Source organism: Theobroma cacao, chromosome 9 (genome assembly GCF_053813885.1).
Source record: "Theobroma cacao isolate CCN51 chromosome 9, ASM5381388v1, whole genome shotgun sequence".
In the NCBI taxonomy this organism is placed as follows: domain Eukaryota; kingdom Viridiplantae; phylum Streptophyta; class Magnoliopsida; order Malvales; family Malvaceae; genus Theobroma; species Theobroma cacao.
Window position 1 is genome coordinate 2,539,579 of NC_142647.1, and position 24,175 is coordinate 2,563,753.

Genomic DNA, 24,175 nt, shown 5'->3' on the forward strand with positions numbered 1-24,175 from the left:
CCGCTGCTCCTCCTAGAATCAGAGAACGATGTCCAAAAATGATGATCGGAGAACCAACCCGACCAAATCCCACCATCAAAATCCCCGCGTGGGACCCATTCAACGATCCGGCGGCTAACTTTCCTTCCGTTAACTACAACTGTAATGCACCCAACAGTCCTTGCCCCGTCGACTACCTCACGTCCCTCCACCGTTACCTTCCGTCAAACGACTTCGAGTCTGACTCGCTGAGTGATGATTCCGACTTACCGGTCGACGCATTCTCATGCGACCATTTCCGTATGTACGAGTTCAAAGTGAGGAGGTGCGCGCGTGGCAGGTCACATGACTGGACTGAGTGTCCGTACGCCCACCCTGGTGAGAAAGCCCGAAGAAGAGACCCGAGAAAGTTCCATTACTCTGGAACTGCTTGCCCTGATTTTCGCAAGGGAAACTGTAAGAAAGGAGATTCCTGTGAGTTTGCTCATGGCGTTTTTGAGTGTTGGCTCCATCCTGCTCGTTACCGTACTCAGCCTTGCAAAGACGGTACCAGTTGTAAAAGAAGGGTTTGTTTTTTCGCTCACACGCCGGAGCAGCTTCGGGTCTTACCCCAGCAGAGTCCGAGAGGAAATGGGGCCGGTTCGGGTGATTTGGATTATGTTGGATCACCCATACGCCACCGTCTAGACTTTGTTTCTTCACCAACTTCCATCCTGGCTTCTCCTCCAATATCCCCGCCTTCCGATTCACCTCCTATGTCACCAAGTGGGTCATTTAACTCTGCGAGTGAACTTGCTGCTTCCATGCGTAATCTGCAGCTTGGTAAGGCAAAAATGACTGGTGCTTGTTCTTGGGGTCTGCAAATGGGATCAGGTTTCGGTTCTCCTCGGGGCTCCACGCTCCGATCCTCGTTTTGCAGCTCTCCTTCAACTCCAACTCGCACACCCACCCGGTCTGGCCTAGGTCAGTTCGACCTCTGGGAATGCAACGCTTTTGAAGAGGAACCTGCGATGGAGAGAGTGGAGTCTGGGAGAGACTTAAGGGCAAGGATGTATGCAAAGCTGAGTAAGGAAAATTCTCTGGACCGACTTGATCCAACCGGGTCGGGTCCTGATGTTGGATGGGTGTCTGAGTTGGTGAAGTGAGTCTTATTCTTTGGAATGGACTGGATGGTGGGGAATGGGGACTCAGCTTCTGTTTTGATTTATTTTGGGAAATTTCAAGAAAATATCGGTGGCCTTTGATTCTTCTGACTTTGTGAATATTGATGATCGATGTTTCTGATTTGGATAATTTGCACTGTAAATAGACGACGGGGAAAGAGAGATCGGAGAAGTCTCTATTTTGTGGTGCACTGCTTCTTTTCTTTAAGTTTTGTTAATTGGGAAAAAAAGAAAATTGCAACCTTTGTATAGACAAGAAGGATTTATTAGGGCTGCCGAAAGAATGGGTAGCGGTTTGTTTCTCATTTTGTTTATTATGAATCGTAATTTCCTTTTCATTTCATCCTGATTATCTCTGTAATTTCTGTTATCATGGCTAATCAATGTAATATATTTCTTCCTCCTCTGTCTTCTTTTTTCACGTCTATATTTCTTTTTAATTTTTTTTGCTTGATTTGGTTGATACGCTAATAGTAGTATTAGTAGCTTGCAGCAGAGAAGAATGTTTTTCCCAAAAAAAAAACAAAAACAAAATTTGTATTCAAATTTTCTTTTCCCTGATCAAGTTTGTTCTACTCTTGCTTGTGAGAGGCTGGAAGCATGGCTGTTTTTCTGGTCCTTCGGGAAAGTGAAGTTCAAAGCCAAAAACAATGCGGGAACTGTGTCTTCCAAGTTTTCTGATCCAGAGGCACTGGAACTGAAATAGGCAAAAAGGGAAAATGGTTTCAATCTTTCCGGTTCTGGTATACGCCTGATCTCGTCCCCTGGTTATAGTACCATCCATGTTTGCCTTGTTTGATGGTGTTGAGTGGAGAGCTATTTTGGTTCACGAACTCCTGATTACGTACCATCAAGGATTTCGTCTTTTCATTTTCATGTCAAAGTGGGGACTGGGGAAAAACTTATCTATGGGTTTCTTGGATACCTGAAATCTTTAGGGTAAGCTTATCATGTGAGTAACAATCAATAACGACGACAAGCAGTCTAAAATATTGATTTGGATCCTCCACCCCTATATAAAGAATTTTATCAGGTATTTTATCTGGTAGTGTGATTAGATTCGTGACGTGGACCCATTGAACTGATATAACCCGTCCTTATCTGCTGATAATCTTTTAGTTTATCTCCTCAGAGCCACTTGTATCGTGATTAATTAAATTAATTTATAGTGTAGTAAACTTGATGTGAAAGTTTTATCGAAGAGACAGGGTATGGTCAAGGCAAACGCTATCTGTTGGAGGGTCCCAATAAAAAAATCTAGGGGACTGTTTCTGATTTCTTCGTAGTGACCAGACACAGGGCGGAGTGAAGGTGGATTTGTTTAGGAGACATACGGGTATTATTTTTATGATTAAAGAGGCCGACAAAGTGGACGATAGTTCCGAGATTTGGTTCGTTTTTTTGGGTATGGAACGAAGCTTTATAAAAGTCACTGGTGCATGTGTATGGGCGTGAGGAGAGATTCTGTGCTGGCGTGCTCTCCGAAACTAATGTGTTGGTCTTGTTTTTGGCCGCAGGATAGTCATCATGTTCTTAGTCCAGGAGTCTTCGAAATGTAAGGAAACCAGTCAGAGCTAAGAGTTCCTAGAATCAGACCGAAATCTTGATCATCTTATTTGAATTAGTTTGTACGATAGCTCTATTGTGAGTTTGTATTTAGTCGATTCCATACATATAAATAATTTCTAAATAATAATGTCCTTCGAAAATGACCCGAGAGAGTGTTTTTATGCCTAACAATTTGTACTTTGCGTTGATGGAGTGCTAGTATTTTGCATAAGTTAAAAGGAATACCACGAACGAAAACGATACAAAGTAGGATTTTTTATTAAGAGTATTTGACATTTACCTAAATTCACCGAGGAAATAATTCTAAAGTAAGATAAGATGACAGAAAATGATATAAAGATATAATAAAAAAATGTTTAACTTACTAGCTTTATTGTTGATGTAATTGTATATATTGCAAGAAATGAACGTTACAATTAGAAATTGTCAATTGTAAATCAATGACAGTTACACGTTTTTGCAAAATCCAAAATGTTGTATGTTATCAGGTATGTTGGATTTTCTCCTTTTTGAGCGAAGGTCATGATAAACCTTGAATAAGTTAATTGATAAAATTGTAAATTTCTAGTATATAGAATATATAAATATAACACGAATTATTTTACTTATCATCAATTGATTTTAAATTCGATATAAATTTTAAAAGTATAACATAGTAACAAACTAAGTATTGTTCTCGTTATTATCTATTTCATAATGAATTATCATGTATTAGATCCGTTATATCTACACATAAAATAAATTTTTTAAAATAATAAAAAAATTTTAATACATAAAATAATAAAAATCACTCAACTTGTTATCAATCGATTTTATATTGAATACTTGTTTTTAAGATAATTATATAAATTATTTAATTAAAATTATTATATGATATTATTATCACTACAACATTTTATTAGAGTTGTACTATAATTAGAGATACCTATGTACCATACATAAGTTAATTTTCTCAACATACAAGATTTTTTTTTCTTTTTAACACTTATCTTAAAAATTCAACATTAATCATTCTTTGTCCTTAGAGCAACGATCTAAAATAATGAGCTTTGAACTTAGTCGGGTACCTTTTCGTGTTCGCAAAGCTTCTTGCGCCCGACGCCCCATCCCTCCATGCTTTTACTATTAATTAAAACTCGAGCCGTCGTGTTTAAAATTGGGTTAGCTCAATGAAGCTAGTAGGGGACCTTGTTATTGCTTACGGATTGTTGGTTATATACCAATCTTTGGCTCCACTCAATCTATCTTATATTATCAATTGAGATCTTCACATTCTATGCGACGATGCGCGAATTGTGCTTGGATAAAATTGCGGGTGGTTGCGCTCTTGATGTCGACAGCTTTGGCTTCTCTCTGTTTACGTTTATCATAACCTTATCGTACAAAAATTTAATTTCAGTTTTAACAATTATTGCCTGAAATTAATTCTTAATAAATATAAAAAAAATTTTAGTTATTTGAAATACATAAAATAAAAAAGATAGCATCTTAATTTTATATGAAATTATAAAATAAATCTCAAAATGAGAAATTTTACAAATTTTAAAATTTAAAATGAGTATTTAATTTTAAGAAGATAATAAAATTATTTTATTCTTTAATGGAAGATGAAGAAATTAAAATTGAGATTGGGTTTTTGATTTTATTTTGTTGTCTGGATTATTCTCAGTGCATTAAAAGCCTTAGAACCTTATCTAGAAAAGGCCCACATTGCTCTCTGTGTGCTGGAGAGGTGGTATAGCAAAATCAAAGTAACAATCAAAGGGACAGGCAGCCTCCAGGGGGGACCGAAGTCTTTTTCATGGACTAGAACCAACGCCCCAACGCGACCTCATGGTTCTTTGTTCCCGGCCTCAGTCACATCAGAAATTATCCGTTCAACGGTCCCATTTTATTCCAAAAATAAAAAATAAAAAAGAGCTAATAATAAATTTTTCATCTAATTTATATTTTTTAAAAAAATATATATAAAATAATACACTTATATTAAAATAGCACATGAGAATGTAATTCTTATAACATTACTTAATAAAATCGAGACATTACTTGAAGATCCATAACAAGCATCATGTCAATAAAATATTAAAAAATTATATTTTGAAAAAGTTCATCAAATTATTTGATTTGTAATATATATGAATGATACTGAATTGTTATTAACATACAAACTACTCCTTAAATGCCTGTGTCCAAACTTGGAAAAATGCCTTATGAGGAGGGTGTTTTGGTATGATGGGGCATTGAAAGCAGACAAGATGATTGAGGGTATCCACATTATGAATGGAGGTGGGGTTGAGAGGAGAGCAGCCTTTACAACACCCCTACCGCCAAGTAAACTATCTCCATTTTCCTTCTCTTTTCAATGCATTAAATTTTGTAAATGTTTGATGCAAAATTAAAGTCTCTCTCTATGTTTTTTTTAAAACTACTAAGTATTGTAATTAGGGTTTTAGAAAAAACTGAATCAATTTTAGGGATTTTTTTAATCGAATCAAAGATTTTAAAATTGATGTTGGGTTTTTATGAATCGATTTAAGGGATTTTTTGAATCAAGTTTAAGGGTTGCTGAATCAGTTTTCAAATTCATTAAATTGGGTTTAACTGATTTAAGGGTTTCATTAAATTGAATTAAATCAATTAAGGGCTAATTGAATCGGGCTTAGGAATCATACATAATGAAGAAAAAAATTGCTTAAAAGATATTAGAATTATTAAGTACTAGTACTTTATCTGAGCTTTGTTGAGGGATTTTTTTTTTTTGCAATAAATAATAAACATTGAAATGTTTAATTTTTTTTACCATATTAAAAGTTTTCATGTTAATATCTCATGAGAACATTAAAAATGTAATAATATAAACATCAAGAATAAAGAAAAAGAGAAATTAATTTTATTTCGTTGCTTGCTTGCTAAATATACATATTATTACACTCCCAATTTCATAATAATATCAAAGCAATCATCTAAGTCGTACATACGTTATGAGAGTTGATTCACAATTCTTTCAAATATATATATATATATATTAAAATCTGAAATTCATTAAAAAATGAAAAATTAACTAACATTTGAAATATCAAATTGAAAAATTATAAAATTTTTTTCAAAAAGTGTGTTCATCCTGCAAGTTTGAGTTGATTTTAACCTTGCATTTCACTAAAAGTTTGCTATATAATGGATCTTAAAATATATAGTAGTAGTTTCAATTCAATATGAGAGAAGAAAAAGAGAAAAGAAAATCATGGTATTACTATAGTAAAATCTTTACTCGTTGTAAATCCCGTTTCACAGTGCATGTATTAATCTAGTTTTTATTTATTTTGAGCTCATTACAAGGCAAAAATTTTGGTATGAACTATGGGCTTCTATGGCTCCGTAAATTTGCAGCAAAAAGCACCCTAAAAATTAGAGTTTTTTTTATCAAATTACTTTTTTGAAATATTCTTAAAAAATCATTTTCGTCAATTTAAAATGTTATCTTGAATGTTTCTATCACTTATTCTTGTGTCCTTGTCAAAAATTCATAATATGTGATAGATTTTGAATTTATAATAATTTTTTTCTATTGAACAGATATAACTTTAAGCTTTAGTTGAGGAAAAAAATAAAAATATTTTTTAAGTTAAAAATATAATCTCGTGACAAGTTATATTAAAACATACTCAACTCTTCACTTGAATTAGTGACATTTTTAATCAAAATTTTCAAAATTTATTTACAAGCTAAATTTTATTTTAACCCGAATTGGGTCATTTTTTTTTTTTATTTTTCAGATTTGTAAACAAGAAACACTACTTTAGAAATTGGACCCAACAACCCACCTAAACAAAAATTTCTCATAAAATGGTCCACCAACCAGCATTATCCTTGTTTCTTTATTTATTCAGAAGATCCTTTTTTCTCCAATGTTGTTTGACAAAATGGGATTTCCCGTAGATTTGAAGGCATGGATCCACAAGTCTTTTCCCAGAGCAAAGTTGGCCCATTGCGCCCATGGTCTTTCGTCAATTATAAATTCCACCCATAAGGCGGGATATGCCTTGTTATGAAGGAAGGTAGTACAAAAATGCTTATGACCTCCACTCGGTTTGCTTATTTCAATTTAGTAAATTCAAGCGATCTTTTCCCAACTCTTCTCTGGCCTCATCTTAAATATCGTACAAAATTTATATATCATTGAAGGATCCAAGATGGCTTTAAATGTAATCACTCATTCAAATAAATGTAATTTTCAAGTGAGTAAATTTATAAAAGATTTAAATTACTATTATTAATATATTTGTTATGGAATCATTACACATTTACGTTTATAAATCTGTCAAGATCTCTTTACTTGTCTGATGTTAAAAATGAAGCACGTTGCCTCTTTGTTATGAAGTACTTGACCTGACATCTCAACTATCAAAGTAATTATTTAATATGAATCATAATATTTTCAATTGAAAATATGGAAAAAAATTACTTTCAAATACTTGTTAAGGTAATATTTGAAATATTTTAAAAATAATAATAATCTAATTAATGGGTACCATTTAACTGAATCTTTCCTTCACTCACCTCTCCCAAAAAAGGAGAAAAAAAAAGTAGCGCAATTGGTGGGAGAAGATTTAAAAGCTGTACTGCATCTGCTGGGACCATATTTTTTTGTACTGCAACTAACTTTGAAACTAGTTACATGCGCCATTGATTGTCATAGATTTAAGGTACTGATATGTTCTCCCATTACTGGAAAGGATATAAAGAGCACGTGGATGCTTAATTTGGGCCAGCAAATCAAATCCAGGATTGGAGGAGTATCTTTGGGCTCTTTGCTTATACCCCATCAACAGGACCAGGGGAAATGGGTACCTTGGGTTCCATTAAACTGCGCGTTGTTGATCTATTATCTATCACCTCAAAGTTTCAGATGCATGAGGGCATGGACGGCAAAGTTTTGAGGTGCAGGTTTTCTCTGAAAAAGTTTCAAGTTGAAGGTTTTTTGCGAAGCCAGTTTGTCAATTGATCGATCAATTTTGGTTCTGATTTAACCTTTTCCTTCTGTTATTTTCTGTCTCAATTATTGCCTGGAGGAGTTTTTTTTTTTCCTGGGGGGTTTGTACTAGCGCTCAACATGTGCTCTTTCGTACTTTTGCCATGCAAAATGTGTAGCTTTTCTGCATTGCCATTGATGAAATATTGAATAGAGATTTGGGTTTACATTCTTGTAGCATTTTGAAGGAGAGAGTGGAGTCAAACTTATTCATTTCGGCTGGATTAGACAGGGTTGAAAGATCTATGTATGTTGGATTTTTGAAGATAAAATTCCACCATTCAAATCAATACACACAATAAGATAACCTTGACCCGTTACTTAAGAAAGTTGGATTTTTGCAACATAAAAGCAAAACATGCTATTGAAAATCAACGAAAAGCAAGTTCGAAACTTTTACTTCCAAATTGCCGTTGGACTTGGAGGAGTGAGGTAGAGGAGAAAGGGAAACGAGAGGGTAAAATTACTTGCTCTTGTATTTTGCTTGAGCATCCAAAGAGAGTATAAAATCAAATAATCAAAACATACTCTACTCCTTGCAGAGAGAGAATCACCAAATTCACTATGGAATAATGGTAGATATGGTATCTTTTGGCTTTTGGGGGGGGGGGGGGGGGGGGGGGGGGGGTGGTCAGGTTTCCACTTCAGTCTCTGTGTTTTCACGAAGTTGAAAAACTAAAGCAACTTGGGAAAACATGAAACAGCTAATCTGCAAAACAAAGGGACACCGAAAGTGGATGGTATAAGTTCAAAAGGAAGAGGAATGAAAGAACATAATAAGGTAAGTTTATCAACTGGGGAGAAAAGGAAAGTGAAAATCATTATGTACTCCTCCTCTTACGTTAAATCGAGTCACCTAACAAACATCAAGTACAGATTTCGTCGTGCAAAAAAAAAAAAAAAAAAAACTACATACTTTGTGTTTGGAATCTTGAATGTTTTAAACAAGAGGTGGCACTCTCTAAAATTGACTTGGTAAGACACCATTTTAGACAGCTTAAAAAGCCATGGTTCTCAAAGGATGGTGATGTAAAGTCGTAGTAACCATCGATTGGCTGCTTCTTGTATCCCCATAAGCCGCCCCCCCCCGAACGAATTCAATAAAAAAATGGGGTTTTTCTTAAAGAGTTAAGACAATGACTATAAGTATAACATTGGGTTCCTAAACTTTTACTCTTTTTTGTTTTAAGGTAGAGAATAATTTGACTCTTTTTGTTTGATGGGTTTTGAGGGAGAGGTGTGGTAGGCAAAGATTGAAAGGTGTATCCCTTGAATTTGTGTTGTTACTTTCGTCAAAGAGAGAGAGAGAGAGAGGTATACATCATTCCACCTTTGACATGCCACTATTTGAATCATACGAGAAAGATCTGGTAATGATCGATCTAAAAGAAGAGAAGTACAAATTGTTAAAAAAGAAAGACAAAGAAACCATTTCAAAGGAGCAATCGGGACTTTCTTTTCACAATGGACTAGGTTCATTTGAACGTATAGCTTTCGCCTTTATCACTTTGAATACTGTAGAATGTCGAGTAGCTCTTCAATTTCATTTCCGCAGTCCTCAACTTTAAACTTCCTCCCAGTTACGTATAAGGTCGTGCATGTATGTTAGACCATGAAAAATGCGAAGAGAAAAATAGTACTAAAAACTAGTAGTAGGTTTGCTTAATAATAATCTACTTGATGATTAGTACTAATTAGCTAGCTCTAAGACATGACACACGCAAAGACTTGCCCTGGTGAAACCACACATATTTTTTGCCCCTTGGAGAAACTAGAATCATGATGCAACTTGACTTGCTGCTCAAATATCGTCATGAATCATGAATCCATCACGTGAGAAAACCGCAGCTTCTTCTCTTACTTTGGAGAAATTAAATCCACCGGTTTCTTTGTAGTCAAAAGTAACAGTGAAAGCTTTATGTAAAAACTTAACAGCTGATCAGGCTCTGATAGGCCGGTAGAAATGCAGAATTCACTAGGGGTTACCAGCCTAGGATTGCTGTTGACGTAAAAATAAAAAAGTTACCCATACAAACACTCGACCAACCGAAATAGATGACAAAGAAGAGAGAAGGGTTGTAGTGCCTTTTCAGTTCCCGAAGAGAAGTGTTAAAGTTCAATGAATTATTAGATTTATATTTAGTAAAAAGCTCCTTTGGGTCGATTTCTTTTGTAGTAAAAGCTATGCAGTAAACATTATGGTAAAAAATTGACAAGGGCAGAAATTAACTGGCTAAGGGTGTATTGTTATAGCCTTATAGGTTTATTCTGCTGAGTGGATTTTAAGATTCAATACTTGCTCCTATAATTCTACTTAATATAACTTTGTGGTTGTTGCCAAAGTAAAACATAAAATAAGTACTAAAAATCTTACCTAAAATGAACATATTAGTATTGTTGACAAGAAACAGTAAATTTGGAACGTTATAGTAAACAGTAAACATATTTGTAAGGGCATTACTCCATGTTACGTGCTTCTCTCTTCTCACTTTTTTTTTTTTTTTTGTATATTTGCTGTTTCAGATATATTCAATTCTGAAAAATATATAATCTATATTATCCTATATAGTTTGCTAGGATTGTTGTTAATCATAAATATAAATATGAGTAAAGTCTAAAGTCTAGACTTAGTTTAGCTTCGTCAGTGGCTGCTAATAGTAATAGGCATATGTTGTGCAAACGTTATTTATGTATTACTGCCATACAAAATTCAAAGAATATGCAGAAACTTAGACCTCCGTGCTAGTTGAAAAGCCAAATCTTTTACCGAATAATGGGGAAGCTAATTGATTTTCCAAATAAAAGCTTAATTGCTGTTAAGCAGAAATGTATGTAAGTGGGTAGCTAATTAATGACTTAAACTCATTTTAGGCTTAATTATTCTTAAAGTTCTGATAAAAAAAAGTCAACACAACATGTGGAGTGATTGTTGACTGGGTCCTACTATCTTAACAGACAAGAAAGATGCAGAAGAAAAGGCAAAAACAAAGTTAAAAAGAAAAAGAAAAAGAAAAGGGGAGTGGGGGAAAGGAAAATAGCTACTTAGTCATACAAAGTCAAGTTCTGTGCAAAGGAGCCACCAACTTTATAAACCCCTTCCCCAGATGAGAGCCCACTGTTTCTTTTTCCCTCAATTTGAAAGCATTTGCGTGTCTCAATTCTCCTCTCTTTCTCTTTCTCTTTCTCAAAGTCTTTCTGTGTGTGTGTTAATTTATCTGTCTCTTTGTTGGGAGGAGGGGTGTCAGTTCAGAGTGATAGTGAAGGGGCTGAGCCCGAGCTATAAGCTATAGCAGCAAGCATGGGGAGAGCTCCATGCTGTGACAAAGCAAACGTGAAGAGAGGCCCTTGGTCCCCTGAAGAAGACGCCACCCTTAAGAGCTATATTGAGACTCATGGCACTGGTGGTAACTGGATCGCTTTGCCCCAAAAAGCTGGTATAAGAATATACTCTTTGGCTCTCCATTTTCTACAAGGGTGTTCAGTATTCTTCTTTATTTTTCACCTTTCAATTTTAAAGGGCCTTTTCTCTTGTTTCCGGGCAAATTATCCATTGCCCATTTCACCAAAAATGAGAGTTTCCATATGTTTTAAACTTGAAAGTAAATCATCAGATTTCCCTGAACTTTTCAGTATTAAAATTGTTCCTCTTTTCCCAACTAAGCAGAAAAGGAGAATCATGAACTAAGAAGGCGTCTTCTTCTTTATACTGTTCCATCGTTTTTAACTTCCTCCAGTTTCAGAAAACTCTGGCAGATTGTAGCTTTTTCAGCTGTTTAGTTACATTTTTGACTGTTAATGTGTCCTCTTAGCTTTTAAAGTTCAAAGTAAAATTTGCAAATACCATGTACGTTCAGAATTACGGTACTTCCCCTGCAAGAATAAAAGCAGTCTGGCCGCTGAGTTTTGTCTCCTTGTTCACTATCTTTGTTCAAAGTACGGCTTCAAGTCTGGACTTTATTCTCTACTCTGGTCTTTCCTGGTTTTACTTTTATGTTCATTCTTTCAGCTCTCTAAATTATCTGTTTTCATAATTTTGTTGTGCTTTTCGGGGATCCATATGCAAATGCCTGATGCCCTTATCATTTGACCAACTTCACACGACAAGAAAGTTTTTTATTTTTTTTTTTCGGCCTTGAAAGACTGAATCCAAGAGAGAAACACAAAACATTGTAAAATTTGTTCAGATCAGCCGTAAAAAGCAACCTCAATCTTGCTTTTAACGTCTGTCTAAAGCAAAAGGTTGAAATGCCTTATCAATGATTAATTATCAGTAGTAAATTTTTTTTTCTATCATTTTCCTTGCTTGGAAGTTTACACCTTAATATCTCTCGTTACATTTCAGGCCTTAAGCGATGTGGAAAGAGTTGCCGATTGCGATGGCTGAATTATCTGAGACCAGACATCAAACATGGGGGTTTTACCGAAGAGGAGGACAACATAATATGCACTCTCTATAGTCAAATGGGAAGCAGGCAAGTTGTTTTGTCTTTGTTTTTTCGGCTAAGAATCTGTCTGGTTGCTCGTAATTATTTTTAGTTATCTTCACAAAGCTTCTCTTATAGGTTAACTTATTCAAATGTCGGTTGTTTTTATTATATTTCATTTAAGACTTAAAAAAACCCCACTTGTGACTTTTGTTAGATGGTCCCTCATAGCTTCTCAGCTGCCTGGAAGAACAGACAATGATGTGAAAAACTATTGGAATACCAAGTTAAAGAAGAAGCTTGCGTCTGGGAAATCATGCTTCAATATGAGCAAGACTATTAACAATGATCTCGTCCCTGCTGCCAACACTAATATTTCTACTCAACCAGGCTCAGCAGCAGCTTTACAGCCTTGTTTACCAAAAGCTGAACCTTACAATCTGGATTATTCAACCTCACACTCTCAGATTTCAGCACCATTGCCAATTTTATCTGATGTTGGTTATGGATTCTCTATCAGTAGTGTTCAAAACTTGCCTTTAAACCCGGTCGTGCACTTTTCTCGCCCAGAAGCAGTCACCCATCTGTCACAATCAGGTGCAACTATGGAGAACAGTCTCATTGTTACCTCATCTCAAGAAGGCTCCAGCATTTCGGATTCTACTTCTCTGGCTATGGAGAGCAAGCCTGTCTCAATGCCTGGTAACGGATATGTCGATGACACGGGCAACATTTTGATGGATCAGTTCAGCTACGAGTTCCCTTATGAATTTGTCAATGGCATTTGGAGTCAAGAGAAAGCCGGGGAGGTTGTTCCAAGTTGCTACGATAGTTTAGCTGATTTTCCCCATGCTGACATAAAGCCTCAAGGACTGAATCAAAGTGTTGCTAACCGATATTGAGAGAAACGCATGGCTGGAAGGGGAATGGTGAAAGAGAAAAATTAAAAAGGCATGGACATGTGAAAGAAGAGAGAGATAGATACAAGATTTAAGTTTTAATTTTTCTTCTCACATGCTATATTATTATGATTTGGCCGTTGTTTCTGTAGATAAAAAGAAAAAAGAGAGGATATATTAACCTATGTCAAATTCAAGTCAAGTAAATGGGGCTTTAATTAATCTGATGTTGATTTCATAGAAATAGTCTTTGTTCTCTGAATGCAGCCTTGAACCTTTTAATTTTGGACCCAGATAGAAACATTTCAATTAAATGAAATCAAAATTCATGTAAAAAAACATAAAGAAAGATTGTTATGCGCCCCTGTCTTTCTGTTAACTGTTTAAGGCTCAATATGGACAATTTGTCAGAGAAAAAGTGGGGTCTTGAAAATTTTGGTTTTTAATTTATCCAAAGGAAGATGGACATGGGTGTGAGGGTGATTCCATCATCATGTCTGCCTGTTTTTTGCTGTTTCAGTGCAGTGGTCACGAAAGTTGCATGGGGGGTTGTGGCCTGTTCAAACCTCATCATGCTGTGAACGTATTCTTCTAACATTAACCATAAAAGATTCTCTCTCTCTCTCTCAATAAAAATATTGCCTTTGGAAAGGTCAAAAAAATTAACCCATCATTTTCCATTGAATATTCAGCACAGTTTTTTCCGTTTACAACTTTTTTCCAGGCTTCTCTTTAATTAGCATTAAATTATTGAATATGAATACAGGACATCACTTCCTTAACTTCAGACGTTTCAGGACCCAGAAATTAACAAGTACTAACGTTTTCCTTTTACCATGCATGTGACTCTCCTATGCAAATCTTTGCCTTTTATCAACAATCTTTCTGTTTCTATATATAATTGGCACTTTCATAACTAAACCCAAAAAGAAGAAAAAGAAAAAAAAAATCTCAAACATTAAAAGCTTTTCTACTTTCTACTTTAATCATTTATTTTTCTATCAACTTTTTTCATTTTTTTCTCCCCCCTTTACCAAGTCCTAAAAATAAACCACCACTTTCTCTTAAAGCGAACATAAGATGGGAGATATGAGAACCTTGCCAACTATGCAACCTCATTATATCTGATAAAAGGCCTTTCCCCCACCTGGGACCTCTACTGTCAATATATATTATTTTCAACAGAACCACAAATCTGCTGCAGTTAAGGGTAATCAATCAATTAGCAGAAAAAACCAACGAAGGGTTTTTAATTTAGAAACCCTAGATACCCCCACGGGTGAGTGTAGTGCAATTCATCTTGCCTAAACTCGCCACCATACCCTGAGCAGACACAAACAGGCCAAAGACACTTGTTTTGACTAACTGGTTTAATTTCAATACTCTTCCCCTTGCCTTAAAAAGGGAACTGCTCCAAAAGGATTCAAAATTCAAAGTTTGGGAAACACTTGTTTCTATATACAGTTTTTTCTTCCTTGAGGTATTAATAAGTAAACAGAAAGGCCCTCAAAGCCGGGCAGACATTTTGTTCCCTCTAATGTTTGCACATTGCACTTTCAGACATTTCATCATAATGTCTTTTTTATCTACTTCTTGGTGGCGTTACTTGTAAATGAATATTCCTTCTTAAAAGTATTTAAGAAGACAAGCACATCGGCACCATTGGATAGGCCAGCATTCCCCCCCCCCCCCCCCCCCCCTTTTTTTTTTTTTTTTTTTTTTTCTCCAATCCTGGAACACAGATAGTTTAATCCTTATTGTGTACCATTTGTTTTATAAAAAAACCCTATCTTTCAATGTGTAAAGCTAGCTAAGTTTCGTCTTCCTAATTAGGTGTAGCATTCTTTATAGCATTCAAGGGGCTAGCCTGCCTACAGGGCGGCATCTTTTTAATAGTAAAAAAGATTGAAAATCTGAACATATAGACATCAAAGGTGATTTTGCAATCCCAATGACATGAGAGTCTGACACACATTTTGCATCTAACACTTAATAATTTAGTTTATTTGCGTTTTCACCTTCCAAAAAATTTGAGTCTAACAATCAAATAAGATTATTTACGAATTTGAAGTTTTCCTGTTTAATATTCTTAGTATATTAAAATTTTAATTCAGAAATTACTTAACTTTTATGTTTTTATCTCAAGTTCTTATATATATTTTAAAGAGGGGGTTATAATTGGTGTCCAACGTTTCATGGGATCTTCTGTACGGTGAGATTTGAGAGAAGAGGAAATATTGTAATGTAGCACAAGTTTTCAGTCGAACTTTATTTTATAACAGAGTTGAGTTGACATTTTGTATAACTTTTTTTTTTATTTTTATATATAAACTATCATTCTTTTAAAAAAAATCATATAAAATGTGAGTTTCGTATTCAAATTTTAAATATTTCTTATTTATGATAACGGCATTTCGTCTTTCAAATTCAAATTCTCTTCTATTATTAATATATAATGAATAAAAAAAAACACATACCAACCTAGTGACATATATCACTATACTTGACTATATAGAGATTCGCCGACCAAAATAATAAGCTTCATTCTCCTTATTGCCCCGTATTATAGCTTTATAGATAATTAAAGAAAAAAAAAAAGGGAACACCCATCCCAATTCAAGAAGTCACAAATAATTTAAGGAACAAATGGCATCAATAATATTCAAACCAAATGCCCAATCAGAACATTATTTTCTACATTTGAATACTATATATTATCGACCAATCATGAAGGGATATAATAAAATTATGTTAATTATTTAGGGTTCATCCATTGACAATCAATCCCTTCCAAACTCTAATTTTATTTTAATACCAAGCCAATTTCAAGTCAATGAATGGATAACCTTTTCAAAAAACATCACAGCAATAGATTATTCGTTTAAACAAGGTAATAATTAGGCTTAGATATATTTTTATTCAAAGTTTATTTTAATACTCTTTTGACAATTCATGCAAAACTTTTTATGGTCCCAACTCCCGACCTTAATTTATATAATATATGTATTCCTACTTGGATAAAGAGAATCTTGAATCCATCAGCACGGGTCATACTAAATTTTGCTTTGGCCTTCATCTTGTCTTTTGACATTGACCCTTTCAAAAGCAGTTTATTATAACCACGAATTCTTCCATGAAATTTCCATGCATATTCTTCCAAGTCATTTTTATATTATTCTTGGTGACTATGAGGGTTTTTTTTTTTTTTGTTATTTTCTTTTTAAGCCAATGATTGTGATAGGATGATATATGAATTTATACATGGAGCATCGTTAAGTTTTACTCTCTTTTTTTTTTTCATTTTGTTTGTTTTTTATTAAATAAATTTAATTTTATAAATTCACAAATAAAATGAAATAAAAGGAGTCGAAAGTAATTTTTGTTTCATTTCATTTTCGATTTTTAAAAGATACTTTCGAACGAAAAATATGTACCAAGAACGAGGTGCCAGTATTTCCACTTAAATAATCGGGGAGAAGGAAAATGAATATGTTTACTCTTGCATGTGTAATTGTTCTAAACATGAGAATTAAGGGAAAACATAAGGTTGAGGCATTGAGTTTAGATTGTTTTAGAGTGTGATGTGTACCACGAACAAGGCATGGGCGTAACCAAAGAAGGTCAGTTCTGACAGAAATGGAAAAAAGAATAAGTCTGACTTCTGACATTAAAAGAATATTACTTGTTTTTCCTTTTTTTTTTTTTGGAAGTAAAGGGTAAACCGAACAGTTGTGTACAAGAGAAAAAAAAAACAATCACAAGCAGAAAACAAACTGTTTTTCTAGAAGAGTAGCAATGCCAATAGTGGGGCAGGCGTTAGAAATAAACGTAATCTGAATCATTAGTTTAATTGCTAAACAAACACGATGTGGTTTAAGTTCTACCAATGCAAAATTAAATATAAGAGCGAAGGAAATCTATGGAAGGTGTTGAAACATGTTCGTCTTGTCATTGTAAGCCAATGGGCTAAAAGAAATTATTGCTATCAATACTAGCTATTGATATCTAACAGAAACCAGTAAAAACTCCATGGATTATATTACCTAGGAATGAGCAACCTGTCCAAGTGTCATCCCTGTCTGTAAAGCAGCAAGCTCGTCGACTTCATCAACTGGTACATGGGACAGACACAACTGGTACAGGGGCAACTGTGGCCGCCTGGAGAAGCCTGTTCCTCCAAGTAGGCTCCTTCATGTTCTCCAAGCTCAGCTTCCAATTCATCCTGTAGAAGCAATGCTTTTTTCAATAGCAAAGTTGAATCTAAAGAAAGATAAAAGAACCTGCACGAAACAATACCTCATCATAATCAGCAGCTGCACCAATTTGGTGCTGACAATGTCTCCTGGAACTGTTTCATCATGCTCCTCAGTTTGCTCATCGATCTCATCCATTGTTTTGTCCAGATCTCTTTTATGTTCCTGTGCATGATACCATGCAAAAATAAGGCAAAGCATTGATCAAATTCTTCCCAGAATCAGCCCTAGTAACCTAAACTTGATTACATATATGTGGAAAACATCGCATGTCATACTTGATCATGAATGCTCAACTGGTAATTAGCAAGCGTCTCCATTTCATCGTTCCCAAATTTTCTTTCCCTTCAAACATCTCACTGCCTGCTGCACAATCACAATAAGACTAAGTTTAATAAGATTAAAAGCAGAGCAGAAAGAGATAGAAACATTTTAGAATGCAACTTTGCAGTGACTAATTAACATTTCAGATGAAGCATAGATTCTCCGCACTATTGGGCCCATAGGCCCAACATCAAGAATCTCTTTCAGATCCAACATCAAACAGAATGCAAGAAATCTCTATTTCATAGAACATCCAAAATGATTTTTAAATTTACTTACCATTAAATGTTAATTCATACAAATTAATCAAAATAAAAGTATTAATAACAAAACTCATGGCAATTAAGAAATATAATAGTAAAATTGTATCATTGTATAATTATAACCTCTTTTTTTTTTTTGACAACTCCCCATAAACTATCTTATAGTAACCATTCTACCCAACATCTAGGCGTGACATTTTTTGACAGAATAAAACATAAATTAGTTTGGGTTTTCTATTTTGGGCCCAAGAAAAATTAGTTTAGGAATTAGAAGAAAATAAAAAAGGTAAAAATGAAAACGGCCCCCGACGTTGTCTTTTTTAACTTTGTATTTTTAAACGGAATCGGAGGTGGTGGGAAGAAATTAAAAGAAAAAAAAGGGGTTAAAAACGGAGGGAGGAAAAAAAGAAAAGTAGGAAAAGGAAAGGAAGCGATATTGTTACTCAAACGATTGTTTCATATCAAAAGCCAGGAAGTAACAGCTGAATAAATTCATTTCCTCGACAACGAATTCGAGATCTAACATTCCGCCCATTAATTCTCTCAGATCTGTGCCGTCTGGCTGGTTCGATCTCACATTTTCTTCCCCCGGTTATTATCTTTAATTAATTTTTTTTGTTAGATCGGCCATGGATTTCATGAAGGCCCTCGATCAAACGGTTCGCGAAATGTAAGCTCTAAACTCCCTTGTTCTGAATTTTGAATCAGAATTTGGTTGAGTACTGTTTGCAATAAAAGATAAGTTGATTTAATTTGTTTTTTTTTTCCTTTGATAATTTCAGCAAGAGGGAGGTTAACCTAAAGGTATTGAAGGTTCCAGAGATCGAACAGAAGGTGAGATCAAATGCAATTTAATGTTTTCTTGAATGCTTAGTACTTGGAGAAATATGCTTAAGATTTTGTACTTGTTCATTTGTTGCTAGTTTCATTAATCTGTTTTAAAAAAAGAAGAGAGTAGGATTATGATTTGGTGTATACGGTAGAGTTCTTTATAGATTTGGCACAGATGTTTAAACTTGCGTGTGAAACAGAAATGTTAAATAGGAGAATTAGAATGTATTCACTGCTCTAACTGAGGTTTATGCTATGATCGAAAGCTCAGGTTAGTTTTGTGTCGGCTTTAATTATCTTTTTTGGTATAATGAAGTTGTTTATTGCTTGCTAGTATATGTTTTTGATCCATGATCAAAGGTATCATGATTCTGTTATTCTTTGACTTGATCCTTTGGATTATGAGTTCTATTTTGTGTTAAAGTTAAAATATTTAGGTACAAAGGGCATCGTTCTGTCAGAAATCTGATTAGTGGTGCAATTATTTATTTATAGCGCAGGTTTTGAATCTGCCGACTTTGCTTTTTGTTACGGAACTGGTTGAAGCGTATGATGTTGCACAATATACAGAATTATTTGTGATTTTCCTTTTGCCGTTGGTTGTGACATTTATGGTGGAATTTGATGGTTTTATCTTACTTTTATTAGTTGTAATTGAGTGATTAGTTCAGAACTTGGTGGGCAATGATAAAAATGTGTTACAATATGTATAATAATGCTCTCAGTTTTTCTGGTAATGCTTAGGCTACATTTGAAGTGCATGTAAAGTTTTTTATGAAGATTAGTTGGTTTACATAATTATTTTGGCAAATGCATGCAGGTACTAGATGCAACAGATAATGAACCATGGGGTCCTCATGGTACTGCATTGGCAGAATTAGCACAAGCGACAAAAAAATTGTAATTATCGACATTTGCACATATTTCCTTTTTTTTTCATTCTATTTTGTGTCTTTTCTCTGGTATTGGTGTTTGAAAGAAACATCTCTCTTTATGCTACTTGAATGGGCTGCCATATCTTGTAGCACTGAATGTCAGATGGTTATGAATGTTCTTTGGACAAGACTGGCTGAGACTGGAAAAGACTGGCGCTATGTCTACAAGGTATGTATATTCTTCCATAATATGACTGATTAGTCATCTAATACCAGTAGAAACTTTATATTTGTTTCCAAGCCTTGTTGGCTTATGGACCTTTTCATGCCTTGAAATCTAAAACCAATTCTCTACCAGGCATTGGCTGTTATAGAGTATTTGATTTCCCATGGATCTGAACGTGCGGTTGATGACATAATAGAACATACTTTCCAGATTTCTGTAAGGCTCGAACTCCTAAATTTTTCGAATTGCCTTCGTATTTCTCTTACAATTTATGGAGTAAAGTTGAATTTCCTTTACTATTCTGCTTCCCCTATTTGTTTTGCATTTCGCAGTCCCTCACAAGTTTTGAATATGTTGAGCCAAGTGGGAAAGATGTGGGACTCAATGTCCGGAAGAAAGCAGAAACTATAGTGGGACTTTTGAATAATAAAGAAAAAATACAAGAAGCTAGAAATAAAGCTGCTGCAAACCGTGACAAGTAAGCTTATTTTCTTCAGGAAGTGAAATCATATGCTTACTTGTATTATTGTCATGGACTAAACCGTGTCTCTGTTACTATTTTTAGGTATGTTGGCCTATCATCTACTGGCATTACTTATAAGTCTGGTGCAGCCTCATATACTAGTGGTGGCTACCATGGTGGTGGGGATAGGTATGGAGGCCTAAGTACCACAAGAGAAAGTGACAGCTATAGAGACAGTTATAAAGAGAAGGACCGATATGGAGAAGAAAAGTATGATACAGATACGTATGTGAAGTCACGTCGAGGGACTGCAAGTGGAAGCCAAGGGAATTCCTCAAAGGAGTCTACACGTCCTGGCAGGTTTAAGATTTTATGCTGTTAATTATTAGTTGCAAATTCTTAATAGTAATTTGAATAGAGTATAACTTGGCTACACTGTTATTTTTAAGTCGAAGAAAATTACTTGGGCATGTCCTTTTCCATTGATTGTGAACTACATAATCATTAGGACACTGCATTACCATATTTTTGGTTCTAGGAATCATGTTGCTGTTCTTAATCCTTTTATGTAGATGATGTTTCCTTTTTCACTATTCACAATACATTGATTATGGAAGTTCAAGCTCTATTACTATAACATGTTGGTCTTGTTCACACACATGCAAACACATAAAACGGGAGCTCGCACATTTTCACATCCTTAAACACACATCTGTACACCTGCAACCCTTGCATGTATAACTATTCCTGTTTTGCAAAAAAAAATTTCCACACTTCGTCCCACCTTGTCTTAAAAATTTTATTTTGTAATGATTGTTTTGCAGCAAGGATCCAAAGAATAAATTCTCTTCAAAGTTGAGTGATTCCAATAAATACAGTCAAAGTGCAAGCACCCCTTCAAATAATTATGATGCTGATGATTTTGATGATTTCGATCCCAGGGGAACATCCAGTTCTAGTAAGAAAAATATTCATTTCTTAAGTTGAGAATGCTTCTTCAGAGGTTTTCCTTTTATCATGTAAATCTTAAACATGGTACAAATCCGGTTTCTATAGTTCATTTTGTTAACAGGCCGAGGGTTGGTTGAAAGAGTGATCCTTTTCAGTAATAAGTTTTATATGGGATGTCAGTTACCAATGCCTTGTTGATTATTATTCTTTTGACAGAGCCAGCGGCTGGAAGTTCTAACCAAGTGGATCTATTTGGACAAAGTTTGATTGATGACCTCTTCGATGCACCAGCATCTGTCCCTACGGAAAAGTCTGCTGTGAATACTGATTCAACAGAAGTTGATCTATTTGCTGATGCAACTTTTGTGTCAGCACCAACTAAAGTGGCAACCCAAGCAAGTCCTGAAGCTCAGGTTAGACAATTTTTTCATCTTAATTTTTAGCAATGCAACAATGAATTATCATAGCTATGCCAATTGAATTGACCTTAAAGAAAGTAGTGGTGTATTTTGTCTTTGAAACAGATATAACTAGCTTATCATGTAATATGAAATTCAATACATCTTGTTCCTTATGAAGCACTGACAATGTGTCAACCCCCTGTATCGGTGTTGTCCGTGTCTGACACGGACACATCTCTGATATATCAGAATACAGATATGACTCAGCTAGATATGGCAAATAATAATTTACTCGGACATAGCAATTGACAGTAGATTTCCAAAACCAAACCAAGAAAAAGGAGAGACATTGCTACTGGTGAAGCAATGGTGGAGGTGGCACACCTTGAATTGAAATTTTGAGATCACAAACAAAAATAACTAAAATTATAGGGAGAGAAGCCTTGTTGTCTGTATAAAGTCGATGGATGGCAAAATAGAAGAAGAACAAGAACAAGAAGACACGCGCTGAAGAAGACATGAAGAATAAGAGAAATTAGGGCTTTCCTTTTAATTATAACTTGGGCTCTTGCCTAACAAACAATAGCATGGGTTTCAGCCTTGAGATAATTTAAAACATATTTAATTATTTTTTGATGGAATAAAATTATTTAAAATCAACACTAATTGTCAATAATTAGTTCAATTGCTTAAAATATTTAAAAAGAGAAGGATTTATATAGGAAAAAATAAAAATAAAATTTAGTTATATATGGTAATGAATTAATATATATTTAATATATTTCTTTATTGCCGTATTCTTGCTGTGTTGTGACTTAATTTTTTAGAAAATGCAGTGTCACTGTGTCCGTATCTTGTTGTATACGTATCCCATGCCCATGTCAATCCTTCATAGTTTTTTTCTTTACCTTGAAATATGGGATGGCAGTGATCACTTATGGCCAGGTCAGTTCACGTCCAAGCAGCTTGTAGTAGTTGGAGACTTAAGGGTCCTTTTAACCCCTTCCCCTCTTCTCTTTAACACAAAAAATATGTCTACTGGCAAAAAACCTTTATTTATTTTCTATTGGTTTGCTTAAGAATCCCTGTGATCTTAGAAGTGCTTTTATCTGAGCATGCAGAGTATTAACATATGTGCATACAACCTGTTTTTCAGTTGGATATCATAGAGGTATTTGACTAGTTAATAAAGGAGTCAGGGTATATTCTTTAATGAGGAGCTTAAATCAGCTTCCCCCTTTCCCTTTCCTCATTTGTGCAGGAACAGGTTGATCTATTTGCTTCCCAGCCTGCCATCACTCCTGCAGCCTCTCCAACTGTTGACCTCTTTGCCACCACCGATCCAGTTGTGCAACCAGACACCATTGCACCGAAGTCTGAGCCAGAACATGCTAACATTGTTGATCCATTTGCTGCTGTTCCACTGAACAATTTTGATGGATCTGACATTTTTGGTTCATTCACTTCTCATTCTGATTCAGCTTCAAAAGAACCAACACAGAATCCCATTATTGATGGAAACCTTAACAACTTGAGCACCAAATCATCACAAGACTCTAAATCTCCTCAAAAGAAGGATACTTTCCAGGTGAAGTCTGGAATTTGGGCTGATTCACTGAGCCGTGGGATAATTGATCTTAACATATCTGCTCGTAAGTATCTTTCTTAGCAGCCCATAACATATATTATTTTCGTTATGCAGGAAAACTTGTTTCCACATAGTATATCACATTGTTTTTTATGGTCATTACTTTATGGGTGTTAATTGTTTTTTATAGTCATTGTCTAACGACTGTTCTTTATCGATGTTGCAGCCAAGAAGGTTTCGCTAGCAGATGTTGGAATCGTCGGGGGATTGACCGATGTAGATGAAAGAGAGAAAGGACCTCCAACAATTTCATTTTACATGGGGAGAGCAATGGGTACTGGGTCTGGTCTTGGTAAAACTGGGTTCGCATCTACACAAGCAGCTGCTGCTGATGATTTCTTCTCAAGCCTTGGCAGCCAACAATATCAATTTGGTAGCTTTAAGAAGTAATTTTGTTCACTTTCCCTAAGCATTCTTTTCCCAATTTGGAAAAAAAAAATTTATCCAACGTGTGGTGCACATTGGTGTGCGAGTATTGTTCATCAATTCATGATGAGTATACTTATTATGCATCAATCATGAGGGGGTAACATATTAACGGTACTCCCCACACAGTCTTCAAATGTTTCCATTGAACTGTTGCTTTGTAATTTGGTATTGAGATTTCATTCAAGTTGGCACCCTATTTTTTGCTGTTCACACTACTTGGAATAATTACTTAATTAGCATTGCGCGAATCAAGTTGTACAGTCTGTAACCCAAGAGATTTTCCCAACATCGGACCTGTGAATGGAAAAAATTATGATTATCATCAATTTTGGATGAGATCGTTAACATTGGCATATTATTTGAAAATATTTTTACATTAAGAATAAAATTTTAAATAAATTTTTATTCTTATATTACATTTAATTAAATATATATTTTTATTTTAAAT

General features: G+C 34.8%; 3 protein-coding genes across 4 annotated transcripts; all 3 read left to right on the top strand.

Moving 5' to 3' along the window:
• On the top strand, positions 1–1,542 carry LOC18588020 (zinc finger CCCH domain-containing protein 23). Its single transcript, XM_018127857.2, has one exon. It carries the CDS (start codon positions 39–41, stop codon positions 1,122–1,124), a length of 1,086 nt encoding a protein of 361 aa, XP_017983346.1. The 5' UTR covers positions 1–38; the 3' UTR covers positions 1,125–1,542.
• Positions 1,543–10,779: 9,237 nt separating this feature from the next.
• LOC18588021 (uncharacterized) lies at positions 10,780–13,255 on the top strand. The gene is made up of 3 exons (XM_007012159.3): positions 10,780–11,174; positions 12,083–12,212; positions 12,382–13,255. The coding sequence occupies exons 1-3, from the start codon at positions 11,039–11,041 to the stop codon at positions 13,064–13,066; spliced, it is 951 nt and encodes a 316-aa protein (XP_007012221.3). The 5' UTR covers positions 10,780–11,038; the 3' UTR covers positions 13,067–13,255.
• Positions 13,256–18,248: 4,993 nt separating this feature from the next.
• LOC18588023 (ENTH/VHS family protein) lies at positions 18,249–23,937 on the top strand. 2 transcript variants are annotated; one of them, XM_018128156.2, is made up of 11 exons: positions 18,249–18,573; positions 18,686–18,737; positions 19,555–19,634; positions 19,760–19,838; positions 19,968–20,051; positions 20,168–20,313; positions 20,401–20,658; positions 21,123–21,256; positions 21,466–21,662; positions 22,918–23,302; positions 23,465–23,937. In XM_018128156.2, the coding sequence occupies exons 1-11, from the start codon at positions 18,533–18,535 to the stop codon at positions 23,686–23,688; spliced, it is 1,680 nt and encodes a 559-aa protein (XP_017983645.2). In that variant the 5' UTR covers positions 18,249–18,532; the 3' UTR covers positions 23,689–23,937. The 2 variants fall into 2 exon arrangements, with proteins under 2 accessions (XP_017983645.2, XP_007012223.2); XM_007012161.3 differs by having other exon boundaries at positions 18,251–18,573; positions 22,912–23,302.
• The last annotated feature ends 238 nt before the right edge of the window (positions 23,938–24,175 follow it).